The sequence below is a fragment of the Bidens hawaiensis genome, unplaced genomic scaffold (genome assembly GCF_021521415.1).
Source record: "Bidens hawaiensis isolate Kalapana, Puna unplaced genomic scaffold, B.hawaiensis_p1.1 tig00015640_1, whole genome shotgun sequence".
In the NCBI taxonomy this organism is placed as follows: domain Eukaryota; kingdom Viridiplantae; phylum Streptophyta; class Magnoliopsida; order Asterales; family Asteraceae; genus Bidens; species Bidens hawaiensis.
Window position 1 is genome coordinate 433,301 of NW_027492399.1, and position 16,697 is coordinate 449,997.

Here is a 16,697-nt window from a genome sequence, read left to right on the forward strand (position 1 = left end):
TTTAACACTTTGAACTTTTACCCTTTTTCAGTTTTTACTACTAATGTTTTATCTTTCGTGTCATGGCGCTACTGCTTATAACTTGTTATTTTGTCACCGTTATATGTTCTTTGTGATGTGTTATACTCTTGAATGGTATGGACATGATGTTTATATCTGCAGACGTAAATTGTGGAGGGTGATCTTGGATGACACTATGTGTCGATGAATCTTCAAGTATTGCATAATGCATATCTAACTTATAATGAAATTGGTTGTTGGTGTCCGTTTTAGGGTGTACTTCGTCAATGGCTGATGGCAATGATTTCCGGGAGTGTTTTGTCTTATTGAAACTGCCAGGTAATTATTTTGGTAACTATGAGAACGCGTTACCTGCAAACTTACATTCGTAGGTGCCCTACTAACCAACAGGATCAGGTCTGCTTATGTCGGGCAGGTGGCTACTCGTCTTTGGTGGAAATGATGATCAAAGTTGTGCTTTTGTTACATCTTCTATTCTAACATTTTCTCGTGTGGTGAAATAGGGGGAAACTCGGAAAAGACCGCAACTTTGAGGATCGTATTGTGTCAAATAACAAAAATGGTTAAAATCATTGTTGATTTTTATATGGTTTAGGGTTTAGAGTTTAGAATTAGAGGGTAGAATTTAATCCATTTTGTGTATAGATTAAGGCAAGTTTTTTGTACGTGGATTAATCATACGTTGTTGATACTTTGTGAAAGTGATATTATATTTGTCGTTAAACGCTTAGTGAATTTATGTTTCAAAATAAAGAATTCAGTTGAACATAATGAACAATTTCATTGGATCCACGAATTGTGTTTTGGGTGTCGTTTAGTCTTGATGGAGGGTTTACGTACATAGTTCAACACGCTATAAATAGTTTATTTGTAATATAGCAATTAGAGGCGCACATTGAAACCAGTTTCAAACTGAATTGTACCGCCCTCCTAAATCGAAGCTGGTTAAAATAAAATTGAACAAAATAGAAACCGGTTTAAAACCGATCATATCCTCTTGCCCTCAGGAAACCATTTCTAAACCGAAATGGTTCGGTCAAGCTGACTAGATTTGACTCAATCTTGTCAAGTTTCTAAAGCAATCGTTGGTAAACAGTTATTCTCACACTTTTTAAGACTTAGAAGTTAAAACCCTTTTAACAGAAAATTGACAAACATAGTAAAATTTCACTCGTATAGCAGGGTCTTAAGTTTCTCAAAAAGAAGGTTAGTCTTAAGAGAATGATTTGATGACGTCCATCGTCTTTGTATCAGGAAATAGATTATTTCCAATGAGACTTGCCTATTTTTTTCTGTCGTTATTTGGTAAAAAATACCCATAACATAAAGCAAATGTAAGAAAACCAATGTTGTAAAAGTCGTCAGGCGGTCCTAGGCGGTCGACTGGGGAGTTGCGAGTACTCAGGAGTAGTCGGGGATTACTCGGAAAATACCTAAGGAGTACTCGGCCGAGGTGGGAAGTACTCGATCAAGGCGGGGAGTAATCTGTAATCGGGGAGTACTCGGCCGCCTACACGAGAGTTTTACAACATTTTAGAAAACAAAACAATAATACTTATAAAGTTATAGTATACTAGTAAAACCTCGATAACAAACTTACAAAATGGAGCGATGACACTACAATACTAGTAGTAGTAGAAGGGAAAGAAAGAAAGAAAAGGACAACGAATGGACCACCGTATTAAGGTAAGTTTTTTATATTAATCGACTCGTATCCTCGTCCGATCAAAAACCCTAGAATATCATTTTGAAATTTGGAAAAGCTTTACGTCGTTAAGTTTTTTTTTACGCAGGTCTAATGAAAATAAATTGTGTGAAAGTTGGAATGGTGACAACTACTTTCTAATTGGGATTATTATCGACCAACTACGTTAAGTTGGGATTATTAAAATCCAATTTGTCAAAAGATAAAAACAAATATTCTTTATTTATTATTATTTAATTTCTTAATCTATAAACAGTGCTGTGGCATTAAATGGGCAATTTAGTAATTTGAACATGATACATCCATTCCCGCACAAACTCCATCTACCTTTGTCACCTGATGACATGTCACCAATGCTATTCACCACCAATAAAATAACGCCACGTCATCTTAACCATGTCACGACATCCCCCTCCTGACATGTCACAGCATCCACGTCAACCAAAACCGCCAGCGTAAAATACCGAAAACACCCTTTCTCAACACCAGACTCACACCTAAGACTCCAAGTGAAAGCTCAAAAACCCCATTGAAGAAGACGGAATTGAGCGATCGACCTGCCATTGATTTCATCACTTATTATTATTATTATTATTATTATTATTGTTTGATCTCTGTGTGTGTTGATGGCGGCTCCGTTCTTTTCTACGCCGTTTCAGCCGTTTGTTTATCAGGTATATAATATAATTTATACGATTTTCATTTCTAGGTTTACGTGTTTGTGCGTATGTGTAGTTGAGTTCGTATTGATTAATGATTAGCATTTGATCGAAACGTGATGATCAAATTCAGAATTAGGTTATTGTAATTCATTAGGTATTGAAGGTTTTTGCTGTAGATTGATAATTAGGTGCATACAGTGTGATGTTAGCTTAATTTCAGGGGCTTAGGGCTAATTTAGGCGAGAATTTAAACTGATAGTGAAGTTAATGAAAGTAATCACTTGTAGTTTGACTGATATAGCACTGATGTTAGACATACACCGATGTGGCGATGATCGTGCTGAGTTTAGGTATCAGGTGTAGTTTACTAGTGCAGGCGTGCAGCCGACTTCAGAATTAGGTTTTTGTAGTTCATTGTGTTTTAAAGTGTTTTTCGGTGGATTGATGATTAGGTAACTGCATACGGTGCGATGTTATCTTCGTGAAGGATTTTTTTATTCATTTTACGTTTTTGTGTGTATGTTTACTTAAATTCGTATTGATTAAATATTAGCATTTGATCGAGACGCAAACGCGATGATCAAATTTAGAATTTGGTTATTGTAATTCATTGTGTTTCGAAGCTTTTTGGGTAGATTGGTGATTAGGGTAAACTTAAGGTTAATTAGCAATGGAACTGATAATGAAGTTAATGAATATGATCACTTGTAGTTTGACTGATATAACACTGAGGTTAGATATACACCGATGATCGTGCCCAAGTTAGATATCTGGTGTAGTATTCATTGTTTACTAGTGCAGGCGTGCGACCGGGAACATGTATGTCTAGAAATGCTGAAGGATGAGTTTGTAGTTTGGACATGGTTGATTGTATCGGCAGTGTGCTAATCATGTATTTGTGTGTCTTTGTGCCTAAATGGCTGAATTATGACCTTGTTCCCGCAAAATCACTTGGCTGTACTGTACATGAGTCTTTATAAATAATATATGCAGTGTAGTAAGCAAGTAAATTATACTTTCTATTGCAGTAATACTTGTGTTAACTGTTAACGACATGCCCCGTCACAAGTAGTAGTCTGCTTTAGGACTTAAATGTTAGCAACTCATTTGAGTGACACAGAGATGCATTTGGACTAGACATTATTAGAATGGGGAAGTAACCTCTAGTATATAATATGGATCTAAAACACCTCTTAGAATTTTGCTTATGGTTTTTAATAACTCAATTACTGATGGTGGTTAATCTGCAATAGAGTCCAGAAGATGCTGTTACACCTTTCCAGATTTTGGGTGGTGAAGCTCAGACAGTTCAGGTAACTTTTTAGTATTATTTAAGCTGTTGGGAAAATGTTCAAGAAAATTCACCTTTACCATTCTGATTTGTTCTTTTATATTATGTTGAAGCCAGAAGACAAGGTCAGTGCAAAACCAGGTAATTGCTATAAAATACTTGAGGTGCCGTGCACATAATAATATTAAGCATGTTACTTGGATTGAGCTTAACGTACATTGTCTGCTAAACAATGTAAATTGATTGCAGGCTGCATGTGCTATATGTCAGGCTCGATTCAAATGGAAAACGTGTACGCCCCAGAGAACGAAGCCGGAATGTTGCAGTGGCTTTTTGGGAAGAATGTGACTAAAACGTATTTTCTAAATAGTGGTTCAACTGATGGGTTTGTTGGCATTGGTGCACCTTCTCTTGGAAGAATTCTCCCGGTTCGTTTTCTTGTCAATTTTAGTTTTCCTGTTTCCTGATTCTGAACTTCTGATATAGTTTAATTCTGTAGATTGACCTGGCAAAGTTTGGAGGTGAAATATTATGTCAGGTAAGCACACTCTGTACACCTGATTCATTCCCTGTTTTTTGTTTATTATTATTATTATTATTATTATTATTATTATTATTCTGAATTTGTTATTAATATCATTGTGTAGCCCGATGCATTCCTTTGCTCCATTGGTGATGTGAAGGTCAGTAACACATTCGACCAGAGGGCACGCAATGTTGTAGCTGGAGTTGAGGTGAGTTGTAGTTCTTACTTTTACGTGTTGTTACTTGTGACGCAACTTAACTTGTGATACTTATAATCCATATGGTGTTTGTAGGGTTTTTTGAGACAAAAGCTATCTGGACAAGGACTGGCATTCATTGTTGGTGGCGGTTCTGGTATGTTAATTTATTAGATTAAACCTGTAACGGTTTTTTTTTAACTGGCCTGCTTGTTTCTTTTGCATGTGGTGTTAGTTGTACAGAAGAATCTTGAGGTTGGTGAGACACTTTCAGTGGACATTTCTAGTGTGATCGCGCTCTCATCCACATTAAACGTGCAAGTCAAATATAATGGTCCAGTGAGACGGGCGGTTTTTGGGGTACTTATTTTATATATTTTATGTTCTTGTTAACATATTATCTTTATCTTTGTTAACTGTCAATAGGGATGTAAACAAGTTACAAGCGGAGCCGAGCCAAGGTTGCCTAGCGCTTGTCACGTTTATCTTAGCGAGCTGAAATGTTGAGCTTGAGCCGGCTTGTTTAGTTTTAAATTTTGTTTTTTTTACACATATTGATATATATAAAAACTAAAAAAAATACTATTAACAGCATAAGGATAATGCAGAATCTATAAACTACAGAATTCATAATTTTAATATATTTATTTATTTTTAATAATTTTGGGCCGTGATATTTATATATTAAAATTTGGGATTTACTTTTAAGCCAGACAAATGAGAATTTTCAGTATTTAAAGAATTTTTAAAATTTACTTTTTTTTTCATTAAAATTGCCATACGTTTGAGCTTTAATTTATCGATCGAGCCACATTCCAAGCCGACCTTGGCTCAGGATCGGCTCGGCTCTTTTACAAACGAGCCGATTTCAAGTGAGCAGCAAGCTACTTGAACAACTCTAACTGTGGGTGGTTTACACAGGGCGATAATTTGGTAAGCGCAATGGTGACTGGACCAGGAATTGTCTTTATTCAGAGTTTGCCCTTCCCTCGTCTTTCTCAACGCATTGCTAGGTAACTAAGTAGTCGTTTTTGTTCCAAACGAAATTTGTGTATAAAGATGAATAATGATGGAATGCTTAAAAAGATATTTTATTTTTTCTCACCAGAGAAGTCCTAATTGATATTTGCAGGTCGGTTACGTCTCCTTACAATCCAAAGTTGTTGATGCAGATATTCATCTTCTGCTTTTTTGCTTATCTTGTGCTCTTTTCATCCTTGGTATTTACCGACATGTGACATATTTCTTATGGAAACAAGATACCTCGTACCTAAAGACCTAACCGTGTTGTCGAAATTTCTCGTGGATAGACGAAATAGTATCAAGTATCAACCTTTTTGTGTTGATTAGAATGATAGTTTTGCTATATGAAAGTGTCCCTTTGCTTGCTTGCTTGCTGATCTTAAAAGAATTATAAATATCTTTTTTATTTTGATTATAAAAAGCTTTTTAATTCACGCTTATATTTAAGTATTTAATTTCAAGTCATTAATATGTAAAATTATAAAATTTTCAAAATGAGACTTGATGAAATGGTTTTGTTCATTTAAAATGTTATTAAGTTTACCTTAAAGAAGTTCTTTTTATTTATTTGTGATTCTGCTAAACGTCAAGTATGCTTACATCGAAATATAGAAAAAAACGACCAACACTAAGCTAGTTGTTCGGATCTTGAGTGTATCGTTATCCCACAAAGAAAGAAAGAGTCGCATGCTAAACTTACAAGACAACCTTTCATCTAACTTTTATTTTGTGCAAATGTAATATAATCACTAAACAAAAAGAATGTGTCCAACAAATTAATAATGAGTGGCTCACGCCTTCAGATTTTACACGAGGGTAAGTAAGTAAGCAGGTAACAAATCACACGACAGAAACACAAAAACTATAACAGACTCACAAACCATCACATTTTCCTTACTTCACTCTAGGCAATTTAACATATTCATAGAATGCCATATGTTTTCAATGTTGGTGGTTTTTTGTAGAAGATATTGAATTGTATCAACCCATTTCTGTTTGTGCACTTTGTTCTTGCACTTGAACTCCAAAAGACCCTTTGCTGTTTTGACTCCAAAACATGCATCTGCATTGTCTCTCTCTTTGCAAAATGGCCAAGAGGCCTTCTCATTGCACACACCATACACAACACCTGGTTTACACAAGTTTTTAAAAATCATTTTATAATTGTGGGCCCTTTTCACTAGGCTGAAAATTTAAATACCTCGGTTGAAATGAAATAAAAAGCCCCATAGGCATTAATGAGTAACGAAATATATAAACTAATTTTTTTTAAACGACGATTAACGCTATTTTTTATTTAGTTTTTAAATTTAGTTTGGGCCCAATAGCTTAAATGGATTATGGATCAACATACTTAAATGATTAAGAGCATTTTTGAAATTGGAATCGAGTTTGAGGGGGTGTTTGGGATTCCTTATTTTACCTCCTTCTGACTTATACACTTACAAAGTTTAACTTTTTTAAACATCTTATAACTTATAAGTTATAAGCTACAAGTCATAAGGAGATAAAATAAGCAATTCCAAACACCCTTTGAAAACAACTTATTGGTTTTTTTAAAAAACTAATAAGTTAAAAAAATTGTTTGGCAAACACAAAAGTCATTTTTATTTAGCTTTTAGAAAGGGGTTATAAAATTGTTTTCAAAAAGCCACAAGTTCTAGCTTTTCAAAATGACTTTTTGAAAAAACCAATAAATCAATAAGATGTTTTCAAACTCAATCCCAAACATGCCCTAAGATTAAAAAAATATATAAAGATTTTGGCCCCCAAAATTTACTTGCCTCGACCAACTGTCCGGCTTGCCCTACCCAAGAGCCAGCCTTGCTTTTCAAAATGTTAACAAGTATAATGAAGTCAAAACTTGCCTTTATTTTTGGTGGAAAAAGCCCCTCCAACATAATTGCTTTTGAGCTTAATAACAACTTGGGACTTCTTGTTCATGTATATTGATACTTGCTTCCAATGTAACCCTCCTGGACCGACAATCGAACAATCGTTTAGTCAGTTAAGTTCAGTAAAAAAAAAGTCAACCTTATCTTATTAAAATGTAACCTTTGTGTACTTGTTGCAACATGCCTTGAGACTCCCACTTTGTGGTTTCACTAGTAAGCATATGATGACCCTCCATCCCCTTATCAAATGGAATTACCGTCGCATTCTTCTTTGCTTCTTTTGGAAATCTTGCTTTCAATGCTGCTTCGCCTCTCAGAGCTATAAATGTGCACGTAAACCGTTTAGTTTCACAGACGAATAAAAAGACAACACGCATATATAGAGTGAGGTTTGTTAATATTGCGAGAACAGAAACAAACTTAATTCGTTATTTATTTATCGATGATTCGTATTTTTTAAATTTGGTAATTCTTAAATACATATGTGTATGTTATGTATATTAAAACATCAAACGAATTTGCTTATATATATTTTTTTTAACTTATGTACAAACGAAATTTATTCGTATATATAAACAATGAATTTCAAGTGAGATTGATAAACATTGTATTTCAACCATCTTTTCATATATAAAATATCGAGTAAACTACGGTTTTCATCCTTTTGGTTTGTTCGAATATGCCATTTTAGTCCAATAGTTTCAAATTTGCGATTTTTGTCCCTGTGGTTTCATTTCACTTGCAATTAAACCCAACCCCGCTAAGTCTGGTCGTTAAACTCATCAGCGTGTGCCTCACGTGAGGGATAGTTTTGTCCTTTTTTTCCACAAAATAAGCCCCAACCCAAATTCACAAGCTCCCTCATGTGAGGGGCTGGGGTGTATTTGGGGGAAAAAAGACAAAGTTGCCCCTCACGTGAGGGGCACGTTGATTGGTTTAACAATCAGAATTAACGGGGTTAGTGGGATCGGGTTTAATTGCAAGTGAAATAAAACCACAAGGATGAAAATCGCAAATTTGAAACTATTGGACCATGGACGAAAACCGTAGTTCACTCTAAAATATTTTAAGATCGGAAAAATGAATAATTTATTTTATTCTGCGTGGTTGCGAAAAAATGCATGTATGTATGCAACATGTTGCTTATTGTTCTACTTCAACATGATAGTCAAGTGAATTAACCTGTTGCAGCTGCAGCTGTGAGAGTCATTAAATGTGTTGGACTTTGGATATCGGTTGCTGACTGGACAACCGAAACCACATGATGGTGATCGGCTCCAGCCGACTCAGCCAACTCAGAACAATGTGTTGCCAGCAACTCAGTTGCTGAGGCAAGTGCATTGGTCATTCTAGAATCACTTAGTTCCAAGGTTCTTGCAGCCGTATTGGCGGCTGCAGTAATGGAAGCCAGGGCCGTGGCCAGCCCGGCCACACACAGCGCAGCGTGGGCCCGCGCTTTTTCTCTCCGGGCTTCGTCTTTCTTTCTCATAATATTATCTCTGTTGGGATTAAACCATTTCCCTCTTGTCCTCACCCTTGATACCTTCTCCTGCTGCATACAGTTGCATATCATTTTATACACAACAAAATGTTCAAGTTTTTTCTTGTTTTTGAAGAGTTTGTTTTTTTTTTTTTTTTTTTTGGCTTATGGGAGTGAAAAGTGTTTATAGGTGGTTTTTGTAGGAGTGCAAACGAGCCGAGTCAGAGCTCAACTAGGCTCGTTTAATTTACATAGAGCTCAAAGCTCGGGTCGTAAGTAGATTTTCAAGCTCGAGCTTGGCTCGGGCTCGGCTCGTTTACTATATATCAACTATTTTTTATATTATAATTATTTTACATTTTTTTTCTATTATAATTTTATCATTTTATGTATAAAATAATATATATTATTTAGTTATTTTTATTTATTTTTTCATAACATTATATATATATTAATTAATAATTATTAAATATATATTTTAAAAAATTATATAAATGACAGGCTCGTTTAAGCTCGAGAGCCGGCTCGAGCTCGATAACTGAAGCTCGGGCTTGGGCTCGTTTATTAAACGAGCTTACTTTTAGGCTCGAGCTCGGGCTCGGACTCGTTTATTAAACGATCTTACTTTTAGGCTCGGGCTCGGATTCAATTAACTTCGGCTCCATCGAGCTTTTTAACGAGCCGATCTCGAGTAGCTGGGCTCATTTGCTCCCCTAGGTTTTTGAAACATGCTTGTATCAAGGAATGTGATCAAATTAATTGATTATGAAACAACAAATCATGCTTCGTCATTGCCTCAACACAATTAATTTGCATATAATTTGCATTTAATAGTATATCCCTAAATATCTAATCTAATCTAACTATATCACTAAAGCAATAGAGTTTTTGAACACATGTCCACTTCTTATTGGTCCAACTCTATTGCTTCTATATATAACAATCACTTCTTTGATTTTCTTCACAATTAAATAAATTCAAAAAGAAAATAAAATATCAAGCCTTCCTAGATTTTATTCACATTTAAATAATTCTAAATTTAGATTGAATGCCAACTTATATCATATGACCATTAGACATACTTTTAAATCATAGTCAATACATTAACTATCTTTAAATCATAGTCAATGCATTAACTATCTTAAAATGCATTACTGTAGTCAAGGTGGATATTTAAAACATCATTTATTATTTTTAATATTTTTTATGAACAATCTAAATTATAAATAATTAAATTACTTTTAACACATAACCATTTTCTTACGCAACGACTTATAATCAAGTTCAGAAATCTATATATATATACACGAACCCCCAAAAATCCTATATGTCGCGTTGTGGTCGCTTCCCCTTTTATGGAAGCCACCAGATTGCTTGATTTTTAAATGAATGCCTCTCATTGATTTAACCCAAATTCATGGGTATGGGTCTTACCAAAATCAGATAGCTCTTAAATGGGTTATAACATCTCATTAAATTAAAAATTAATCTTACCAGTTATTTGATATGAAAATCCTATAAAATAGGGATATACTAAAATTTAATATCCAAGTTAAAAAGAAAAAGATATTATTTATAATTAATAAACAATTTTATAGTAAAAAACATAAGCGGGTCATGGGTCACCAAATCCAGATAGCTTTTAAACGGGTTATAACATATCATTTATTTATGAAATCCTTTCATCATCAAACCCTAAGTATATTATTAACTTTCTTACAGTAAAGAAAATTAAAATCCAAAAAATAAATATTAAAAAATGAAAAATGTAAAACAACCATTCTCTCAAACCATCAGATTGCTTTATTTGTAAATGAATGTTTCTCACGCATTTGACCCGAATATACGGGTAAAAGTCTCATCAAACCCAGATAACTCTTAAATAGATTATAACATCTCATTATATTAAAAATTAATCTCATAAAATATTTGATATGAAAATCCTATAAAATAGGGGTATAATAAAAATTAATATCCTATTTTATTTAAAAAGAAGATATTATTTATAATTAAGAAACAATTTTATAATAAAGAAAATAAACGAGTAATGGGTATCACCAAACCCAGATAGCTTTTAAACCAGATTATAACATATCATTTATCTGTGAAACCATTTTATCATCAAACCTCAAGTATATTAATTATTAACTTTCTTACAATAAATAAAATTAAAATCCAAATATACATATATAAATATTAAAAATGAATAATGTAAAACAACCCCCGTAATACGGGGGATAAAATCTGGTATTATATTAAAGCAAGACCCTTTTTGGGCACATGACCATTTCCTATTAGTTAACTTGACTATTTTCCATAAATAACCTGTAACCTTAAAATTTCTTACTATTAAAATAATTCTATATTAAATTAAAAAAAAACCTTCTATTGAATGCACCCCTTTATTATATATTATAACTCATGACCCATTTAATCTGAATATTTTATCACCCGTTTGTTAGTTATATGTGATAATTGATAAAATTGATAATTGATAATTCATGTTCTTATTGTATGATTTTGTAAAGTGTGATATTCGTCAATTTTTTAACCCAAAACCCGACCCGTTCTGATTTTTGGAATACACTAAAATTTAATGTTTTTAAAACGAGTATTTAGATAGTGAAACCGTTTTTCAAATTTTGTAAACTTAATATTTTTTTTATGAGAGGCTATTTAAGCTTGTGCTTATGAGGTAATAATATAATATATAGATTGTTAGTAACGGTTTAAATCATTATTCTTTTCAAATCCTAATAAATGGTTAAATAAGCTAATAATTAGAAAATGTGCTTTTCAAATTTAACAATTTAATTATGTTAAATTCAATAATTTTTGAATTCTGAAACTTATTCGTAATATTGTATTCTGAAACTTTTCAAATTTTCAAATTTAACAATTTAATTATCTATAGCAAGTGATTTATATACTAAATGAAAATTCAAGTAAAGTTAAAACATAAGGCGGTTACGATTTATAGATAATTAAAGGAAGTTGAATTGTAGGAATAATTTATAATAATTATTGCATCCATTTAAATTTAAATTGGAATGAACTAAATTGCCGGTTCACATAAAACCATCTTATGAAACTTTCATAATTAATAATTATCATTATTAGCCTTAAAACACATGATTTCTTTAGACCATTTTAAATACCAACTTATCCTCTTTTTCGAGCACATACCCCAATTGACAAATGCTTCCTTTCACTCAACCGTTTTCTATTTTATATCTAGCTCCCCCCCCCCTCCCGCCGTCGTTATTCGAATCATGTATCAGTCAAGGTATTCAACCATCCATTTAGTTGTCTCTTTATTACGAATCAAAACTCTAAGTTTATTTTTTTTCCAATAGTATAGCATGAAAAAAATCAAATTTTAGTCATTCGGTTTGGGATTAGTTATGAGGTTTGAATGAAGATGACGACTTATTTCTTTTATATTGTATTAGTATTATTTTCAAATTCTGAACCACTTTTCTTTCTTATTAACTATTTATGAAACACATTATTTATAATGTAATAAGATCCAATTTACTAATTGTTATATTAATAATATAAATTATTAATTCCTTCAAACTAAATTATGATTATTTAGAAACTGATTTTACTTATATATATGTAAATTTATTTGTTCATATTAATACAAATTTTTATATATCTTTAAATAAATAAACATATATTTTTGCTTGACAATTTACTAATTTTCACCCGTGTAGTACATGGGTTAATAACCTAGTTAGTCATTGTATTGTATTTATATCTCTCATTGTAATTGAACAATTAGTGGTTTCATATTATATTGAAAACGTTAATAGTTTATGTTTGGTTTATAGGCTACCTTTGAAAGGAAGTTAGAAGTTTGCTACTTAAATCAGTGAACTTAAATTTTTTCATTTTTTATTTTTTAATTTGGAATTTCATTTAACATTTAACTTGATCTTTTCCTAATAATTTGTGTTAGTTAGCTTATTTTTAAAGCTTAAACATACATTGTTGTTCAGTTTTTTTTACTAATTGCCGACATTATAATGTAAATTTTATCGAAAACCGAATTATATTAAAAATCAGATATTATTTAAAATTATGAGACTCGGTTTTCAATAAATTTATATCTAAATATCTAGAAAAAATAATAAACTAAACAAAGTTGCGCATTTTGGCTTTTGAAAAAAAATTAACGAGCACAAATTACTAGAGAAAATTAAATTATATATTAAACGAAATATTAAACTAAAAAAGATCTTTTTGAAGTCAGTTGGTTCAAACAAACTTCAACTTTTTTAAAACTCCCTGCAAACCAAACATGTTTCAAAAACCACCAAACACTTTTCACTCTCCTATACCACCTAAAAAAATAAAATAATAACAATAATAATATTAATAAGAGTAAACTGCGGTTTTCGTTCATGTGGTTTGTCAAAATCTGCGGTTTTAGTCAAATAGTTTCAAATTTGCGATTTTCGTCCCTGTGGTTCCATTTCACTTGCAATTACACCCAAATTCACTAATTTCGTTAATTCTGGTCGTTAAATCCATCAGCGTGTCCTTCACGTGAGGGACAGTTTTGCCTTTTTTTCCCCCAAAATACACCCTGGCCCTTCGCATGAGGGGGCTTGCGAATTAGGACTAGGGTTTATTTGGGGAGAAAAAGGACAAAACTGCCCCTCACCTGAAGGAGACGCTGATGGTTTTAACGCCCAGACTTAACGGGATTAGTGAATTCGGGTTTAATTGCAAGTGAAATGAAACCATATGGACGAAAATCGCAAATTTGAAACTATTGGACTAAAACCGCAGATTTAGACAAATCGACGAAAACCGCAGTTTACTCTAATAATAATAATAATAATAATAATTTTGAATCTTAAACTTACATGTTGTGATGTAATGAAAGATTCATGCACTGGACTAATGATCTTTTTTTCAAGTTGCGGTTTCTGCGCCACAGCAAAAGCTTTAGAAATCTCAGCAGCAGAAACACTCCATGATCTAGACAAGAACTCCATAGGCTCCATTGGTGTCTGTGGCTGTTGTATATTTGGTGGTGTGACCATATTGAACTCTATGTATCTTTTACTTCTTGAACTCTCACATGGGTATGAGTTACTCTTCCATATATTTCCACTATCCATCTAATGAATTTGCTTCAAATATTCATTTATGTATTCATCTCAATGTAGGCCATGAAACAAAATTAAGAAAATTTAGGAGTGCAGACGAGCCGAGCTACTAGCTACTTGAGATTGGCTCATTAAAAAGCTTGATCATGCCTGAGCTGGCTCGCGAGCCTAAACAAGCCTGTTATTTATATAATTTTTTAAAAGATATATTTAATAATTATTAATATATATATATATATAATGTTATGAAAAAATAAATAAAAATAACTTAATAATATATATTATTTTATACATAAAATTATAATAATTATATATAAATATATAAATAATTATAATTGAAAAATATTACATAAATAGTAGACGAACTGAGCCTGAGCTCGAGCTTGAAAATATACTCAGCCGAGCTCGAGCTTTGAAAATAGAGCTCGAAACAAGCCGGGCTCAAGCCTAGTCAAGCTCGGGCTCAGTTCGGCTCGTTAAAAAGCTTGATCAAGCCCGAGCCTAAAAGTGAGCTCGTTTAATAAACGATCCCGAGCTGTCTTGCGAGCCTAAACTAGCCTATCTGTCATTTGTATAATTTTTTAAAAGATATATTTAGTAGTTATTAATTAATATATATAATGTAATGAAAAAATAAATAAAAATAACTGAATAATATATATTATTTTATACATAAATTTATGATAGACTATACACACACACATATATATATATATTTATAATTATATAAAAAATATTAGATAAATAGCAAACGAACTGAGCCTGAGCTCGAGCTTGAAAATATACTTACAAGCTGAGCTTGAGCTTTGAAAATACACTCACAAGTCAAGCTCGAGCTCGGCTCGGCTCGTTTACACCCCTAGAAAGTTCCAGGGGTGTTCCAAAAAAAAATTTTGACCTAGGATATCCAATACACAAATCGAAGAAGAAAAAAAAATTGCAGCATTTTGTCAAGAAAGCTGAGGGGTAGCTCGGATACCCCATGAGGCCTTCATAAATCCTTCCTTGATCATGATTATGTGTGTGTTCTAAGTACAAATGATCATTTATGGAAGAAGAAGAAAAAATCAAAAAAGATTATACTAAGAAGGAAGTTAAATGTTTTTAGAGATACCCTTTTGATATGAAACAAAGCCATGTTCTTGGGCTTGTGGGTACACCTAAGATAACCAGCCGTTTAAAATCTTTAGAAGAAAGTGATAAGTGCTTATATATATGTTAGGTGTGGGGCCAGTCAACAGAGTGACATGATGGTTAGCATAAACATATGACTAGAGACTTGTGCTTGTAAGTTCTTGTCTCCCACATATTAAGGTGGCTTATTTGTGGCCACCCCAAAAGTTAAAACAAAGGTATGTTAAGTTTGTCCCTATAAAGATGAGCACAAGTACAAGCTTAAAAGCAAGTTAAGGGGTGACATTAGATTTAGACTATTTAAGTGTTACTTTATAGTCAAGGTTCTATTATTTGATCTTTGAGCATTTTTTTTTTGGTAGGGTTTATCGATCGTATGAATACCGAGAAGAAAGAGAGTCGTTGTATGTGTAGCAGAGAGAGGAATACCGTAAGGTATCATCGTGAGAAAGTAACTTTAAGATTCATTTAACTTTTAATTGGTGTTTTTTCGGTTAAGGACAATCCTAGTAACATAATAATCGTAAACTTACAATCGATTTATATTTGATTTCCATATGATTTTCGCTTGTATATTTTGTTTAGTTCATAATCATCATTGTGGGCGGAAATGATGGTTATACTATTGGGGTGGTTATGTCTAGTTTGCTCACTTGCGTAAACTGTTCGTTTATACTATTGACGAACAAACATGACACTCTCAATTTCTTAATGATAAACACAAAGTGGAAAAACATCGTTTGTTTAATTGTTTGTGTTTGAACAATCCAGTTAAGGTTAAAAAAACGAACACAAGCATACGTCGTTCATGTTTGCTTATATGTTCGCGAACATTGCCCTTCAATCACGTACATTTTTTTTATTGGAAATGAAAATGGAAATGGCTTTAGACACAAAAACTATGAAATATTAAGAATCTTTTTAAATAAATGAAAATAATTTTATTTTGAAGTATTTTTTTTTTCTATAAGTTAAACATTTAGTTAATATTTGGGAGAACACTTCTCCTGGTCTTTTGTGTAAGTTGTTCCCAAATTCTCCAGCAAAGTATTACTATTTAACTCCTGTTTCTGGTCTCCATCAAATGCATAATACAGCCGACCCTTTTAAATTAGTGTTAAATTTTTCAATTTTTTATTACTTTTTGTAAGGAAAAATGTGAAAGAAATATTAATTAAAAGAACAAACTCAAAATGTGTTTTTCTTGATATCTACAAGTAAAATGGTTCTTTTTAACCAATATTTCAAAATTAGTTTTGTTGAGTTGTTTCTATATTACATTTTTACAACATTCTAACACCTCCGGCATGCAGAGACGGATACAAAAAAATTTTGTAAGATGGGCACAATACAAATCGGCGACAATAGTGGGGCGATGCGATGCGATGCTATGGGAGGCAAAATATAAGAAGTCGGAACGTTGTTTAGAAGGCAGAAGTTTATTCATGATGCAAAATTAACCAGTTAATATTAGATTTAATTGGTTTGGGTATTGAGCTTAAAGTTTTGAATGGTGGCATTTAGACGTAAATGTTAAAACAAAAGAATTAGACTATTTATTACACTGCAAATTAGGACTGAGCGGTGGGACTTGGCCCACCCTTAATACACTTTGAATCCGCTTGTGCTGGGCTGCTGACG

The 16,697-nt window shown here is 32.6% G+C and overlaps 2 protein-coding genes across 2 annotated transcripts; one reads left to right on the top strand and one right to left on the bottom strand.

Annotated features, from left to right (window-relative positions):
• The first annotated feature begins 2,347 nt into the window (after window positions 1–2,347).
• LOC143549536 (uncharacterized) lies at window positions 2,348–5,706 on the top strand. The gene is made up of 10 exons (XM_077040426.1): window positions 2,348–2,400; window positions 3,642–3,701; window positions 3,781–3,820; window positions 3,929–4,107; window positions 4,179–4,217; window positions 4,327–4,413; window positions 4,498–4,558; window positions 4,637–4,761; window positions 5,323–5,414; window positions 5,534–5,706. Exons 1-10 carry the CDS (start codon window positions 2,353–2,355, stop codon window positions 5,637–5,639), a joined length of 837 nt encoding a protein of 278 aa, XP_076896541.1. The 5' UTR covers window positions 2,348–2,352; the 3' UTR covers window positions 5,640–5,706.
• Window positions 5,707–6,254: 548 nt separating this feature from the next.
• LOC143549551 (VAN3-binding protein-like) lies at window positions 6,255–13,934 on the bottom strand. Its single transcript, XM_077040436.1, has 5 exons — window positions 13,677–13,934; window positions 8,502–8,871; window positions 7,480–7,638; window positions 7,293–7,400; window positions 6,255–6,553 (listed from the first exon to the last, which is right to left on the bottom strand). The coding sequence occupies exons 1-5, from the start codon at window positions 13,932–13,934 to the stop codon at window positions 6,324–6,326; spliced, it is 1,125 nt and encodes a 374-aa protein (XP_076896551.1). The 3' UTR covers window positions 6,255–6,323.
• Window positions 13,935–16,697: the final 2,763 nt, after the last annotated feature.